Source organism: Palaemon carinicauda, chromosome 20 (genome assembly GCF_036898095.1).
Source record: "Palaemon carinicauda isolate YSFRI2023 chromosome 20, ASM3689809v2, whole genome shotgun sequence".
Taxonomy (NCBI): Eukaryota; Metazoa; Arthropoda; class Malacostraca; order Decapoda; family Palaemonidae; genus Palaemon; species Palaemon carinicauda.
The window spans coordinates 73,068,494-73,073,493 of NC_090744.1; the positions used below are offsets into that span (position 1 = coordinate 73,068,494).

The following is a 5,000-nucleotide window of genomic DNA, read 5'->3' on the forward strand; positions in this document are numbered from 1 at the left end:
AATCCGTAAAAGAATGAAACAAAATATGCGATCATTCACACTGGAACAGATGCAGCTGTAAGTTACAATAATATAAATGACAGAAAAGAAGATGATCTAATAACGGAAAGTGATATGAAAATACTGATGTGCCAAACTCCCGTTTTCATCAGGTGTTTAAAACTAAGCAGGAAACAAAAGGTTCAGCCAAGATCTTCTTTGGGTCATGGGTTCTACACAGTGTTCATAGGCTTCTTGTTGTATTACTGGCTGTCTTTTGTGATGGGTTTATTCTTCCCCAGCTGTTCAACTTTTTGTCCTCTCTCTTGTCTCATTTGAGAACGATTACGTCGGCCGATCCATTTGAGTCCCAAAATGAGAAACATTTTTCTTTATGTTAACAATAGAAATTGTTAGAAACTGTATCAATAAGCTGTCCTCTCCTACTGGTCCTTTCTGCAAGAGGAGGAACAGAAGCGTCTTTTGTTGAAGGTGATTCCTTCGTACGTTGGCGAAAAGGGAACCCATTTGAACCATTTGTGTCTGTAAAAGGGTAAAATTCCACACGTTGTTTAGAGGTAAATTTTTGCATATTATAATAATTTAGTTCCGTAAACAAATTCACTAATTAGCTTAACACCTAATAGTGATGATTAGAACATTTATCCCAATTGCCCCCTTTTTGTCTCTTCCTCTTTCCTTTCAGCAACTAATTACTCAAAACACATAACATTACAGTAGGAAGGTTTAAAAAGTAAATGATTTATCAATCACCATAGCTCCATAATCGATAATTTGAACCCGTCAAATACCTTTTATGTTACACACAATCGTGATTTACAGTGATCAACCCGAACATTATGAATTTTTGGAATATGTGAAGGCAGTGTATATGGAAAAGTGAAGTAGCTATTTAAATTCTTCTGCAAAAATTTCTGTATATAGATGAATCATCAATTAAGACCTGAGTATGCAATTGTTTCTTTTGCATTCAAAACTAAATATATTGTTTATAGAAAAGCCATTATACTTTTCATATAAAAATTTCCCAAATATTTGTATCGAAATGCATTGGTGTTCTTAAATTAAGAAAAGAGTAAAATTATGTATCAGCAAAAAAGTTATCGAATAAACCGCTTCTAAGCAATAGAAAAATTCAATAGAATGTTTTCACTAGTTCACACTAAACACATGAAGACAAAGCAAATTTATACAAAATTCAATAATCAAAGAAACTTATGGAATGCCTCTATAGAAAATAAAGCAATTTATGGTGTTTATATCCACATTCAGTAAAACAAGGATAACAAAAATAGAATAAGTAACTACGGAACAAAAAAGAAACTCTAACCCTATCCCCCGTGTCCTCGTATTCATATTAAATAAAAACAAAAACAAATGAATACTGAAAAAATCCCAAATAGTAAGAAAAAGAACTATTCGCATATGGCTCCCTACCTTCTGATGAGATCCATGCCCCAAGGCAAGTTGTAACAATCTTCGACGGAATTGTTTTCGAGGAGGGCCTCCTCTCCGCCCTTCAAGTACTCCTCCCAAGCTACTAGCCCACGTTCCTCCGCTGTACCTACAGCCAGGGAGCACAGCAAACCGAGCGGCAACGCATAAACAAAATGACTGTTAACTTTAGACAGAAGAAAGATAATGTTCTGCATCTGAACAGAAATTGTGCAGTCAGCATTCACCATTCTAACAAGAGTCACTAATTAACTATGGTAATATATCATTTGTAAGTTAAATGTCAATTGCTGGTTCCTTTTTTGTGAAGAAATTACCAAGAAAAAAAAAACGAATCTTTTAATCTAAATTACTATTTATGATTATCTTGAAAAATTTTTTAACTTTAGATAGGCTCATATATGCAAGATATGTTTGAGCCCAAAAATATGAGAACAATTAGCAGAAAAATCATTTTATAACGAAGGTTCATTAAAATGTATTCCAATGGTTTATTTTATCTGAAATCCGAAACACTATGTTTTATCTATTCGGCTTGTAGATATCAGTTATCACTAATAAGGCCTCATTGTATATAAACACAAAATACTATACATTATAAGGCATAAAATAGTAAATTTGATCTTTAAAATTGAAGTGTTCTGTTCTGTAGTCTAATCCTGAAATTTCACAAATTATCCTTTTTTTTTTTTTTTTTTAAAAGGACAACAATCCCATTTTCTCTGTACAAAAACAATTAGGTGCCTCTTTTGTGAGCTTCAAAGTGAATAATCACATTTCCCAGCGGCAAAAACAATTAACATACTCCCATCGGTTAAAATCAAAAGCGATTTTCTAGGTTACAAAAATTGAGTTTACCTGGGACCGTGTTATCCAGGATGCAGCCCAGAAAACCTCCCACGAACATGGTCGTCTTCATCAGCACCGTCAGACTCTGGTCGAGGATGGTCGACCCCGTCTGGATGGCGTTCGGGTTTTTCTCCAGCCACTTGAGATTTGTGCAAGGACCACGAGGACAGAGACAGAGAAGAAAAAATACATTTTGTGAGACATAAGCACCTTTTAAGGTATCTTTTTAACATCTCGGTGATGAATTTAGCTTCAGGGACCCAATATCAGTGACAAAACTGAAGTCACTAATGTTCGTAAGTTTGTGACACTGTTTTAGCAAACATTCATGACTAGTTTTGACACTAGTATATGCCAATGGACCCAAAATTTCCCGAAATTTTCTAGAACATTTCTAAATATATTATCATATGTCTAACTCTGATTACTAAAGGAAATAATAGACAATGGAATTGCCTCTATATCAAGAGAAAACCAGTTATAGGCACTTACATTCCCGATATTCATAAGGTCATATAAATATATATATTGGGAAAGATGAAGTAAATGGAAATAAGTTATATCTATTGTATATTCTTTCTCTTTATATCTTTTTACTTTCTTTGGGCTTTTATAATGCAATTTTGCAATTAACTTGTTGATAAATATTTGAAGTAATATTATTATACTTAATTTGAGGAAACATCAATTTTGTCAATTTTTTGTGGGTCACATACCAATTTCATGAAAAAAAAAAAAAAAAAAAAACATCATCATCATATCATTATCATCTCCTCCTACGCCTATTGACGCAAAGGGCCTCGTTTAGATTTCGCCAGCCGTCTCTCTCTTAAGCTTTTAATTCAATACTTCTCCAGTCATCATCTCCTACTTCGCGATTCATAGCCCTCAGCCATGTAGGCCTGGGCCTTCCAACTCTTCTAGTGCCTTGTGGAGCCCAGCTGAACGATTGGTGAACTAATCTCTCTTGCCCAAACCATCTTCATCTACCCCTCATCATGATCTCATCGACATATGGTACTAGGGTAATCTCTCTTATAGTTTCATTTCTAATCCGGTCCTGCCATTTAACTCTCAATATTCTTCTGAGGGATTTATTCTCAAATCTACTAAATATATTGGAGATTGTTTCCGTGTCCTACCACGACTCGTGTCCATACAGTAATATCAATCACACTAAAATTATATATATTCTGATTCTTATGTGTAATTTCAGGCGATTTGATTTCCAAATTTTACTTAACGTAACCATTGTCTAATTTGCTTTTTTTTTAATCTTTCACTAAACTCCAATTCTCAATACTGTATTTAAGATCATAGTTCCTATATACTTAAATTATTCTACCTCATTTATCGTTTCTCATTCTAATAAGATTTCATTTTCTATAGTATACTCCGATATCATCATCTATGTCTTTGTTCTATCCCTCTTCAGCCCAACTTCGTGTGATATTTCATACATTCTGGTAAGCAAGCATTGTTAATCCTGTGGTGTTCTGCTAACAAGGACACCATCATTAGCACACTCTAGGTCTGCTAAAAACCTATCATCAATCCAGTCCACTCCTTCTCCACCATCTCTGACTGTTCTACGCATTTAGAAATCCACGAGGAGGATAAACAGCATAGGTGACAACACATTCCTTGGAGTACTCCGCTGTTCACTGGAAATTCATTTGATATGACTCCATTAACATTAACTTTGCACTTGCTATGCTCATGAACAAACTTAAGCAAATTTACATATTTAAGAGGAATTCCATAATAATGAGGACTCTCCACAAAACTGGCCCCTGCACTCTATAAAGGCATTTTCAATCCACAAATGCCATCAAAAGGGGATTTCTATATTCTAAGCATTGCTGAACATATCTCAAGAGGAAAGTTTGGTCAGTGCAACTTTTACCCTTTCTAAATCCTTAATGTTCATTTCTCAGCATTTCATCAATCTTTCTCTGCAGTCTCTTTAGAATAAGCATACATATTTTAATAACAACAGACGTAAGTAATATGACTCTGTAACTATTGCAATCACACAGGTCTCCTTTTTCTGGTATTTTCACCAACACTCCTAACTCTCATTCACCAGGTTTTACCTCTTCATGCCACATTCTACATAATAATCTTGTAAGTAGTCTGGGAGTCACTTCATATTCGGCCAATATCATCTTGGCAGTTATTCCATTGTACCCTGGGGCTTTCCATCTCGTTTGTTTTTTAGGATAGCTTAGACATCAAACACACTGAATTCATTCATGGGGACTTCAAGGTCTTCATCACCTTCAGGTATAACAATCAAATTATTCCCTTCATATCTCCTATTCATAAGCTCACTAAAGTGTTTCATCCTATGTTATCTTTCTTCATCTTCTGTTGCTATAACAGAATTCTCTATCTCTTTGATATGTAAATGCTTCTTCTTTGACCCAGTCGAAATTTCATTAATAATTCTATGAACAATTCTTACGCCATAGCCACTTCCTGAATTCATAGCTTTGTCAGCCACATCTGCTTTACTGTCTAATTGTTCTCTCTAGTCATTCCTGGTTTTTCTTTTGACCTCACCGTCATTACTGGTATACTTAGCATGCTCTACCTTGTAATTTCATTACTCCCTCGAGAGCTTTCAATAATCAATTTCTGTCTTTGTTTCCTTTTTATAGTATCCCAAGTATCATTTGATATCCATGGCTATC

The 5,000-nt window shown here is 34.7% G+C and overlaps 1 protein-coding gene across 1 annotated transcript in view; it reads right to left on the bottom strand.

Moving 5' to 3' along the window:
- LOC137659513 (solute carrier family 23 member 2-like) overlaps window positions 1–5,000 on the bottom strand; it is a 122,090-nt gene that overhangs the window by 38 nt on the left and 117,052 nt on the right. The window contains 3 exon segments of the mRNA XM_068394389.1: window positions 1–522; window positions 1,438–1,564; window positions 2,314–2,443. The exon segment at window positions 1–522 is cut by the window's left edge and continues 38 nt beyond it. Coding sequence (XP_068250490.1) covers window positions 423–522; window positions 1,438–1,564; window positions 2,314–2,443 — 357 coding nt within the window. The 3' untranslated portion in view covers window positions 1–422.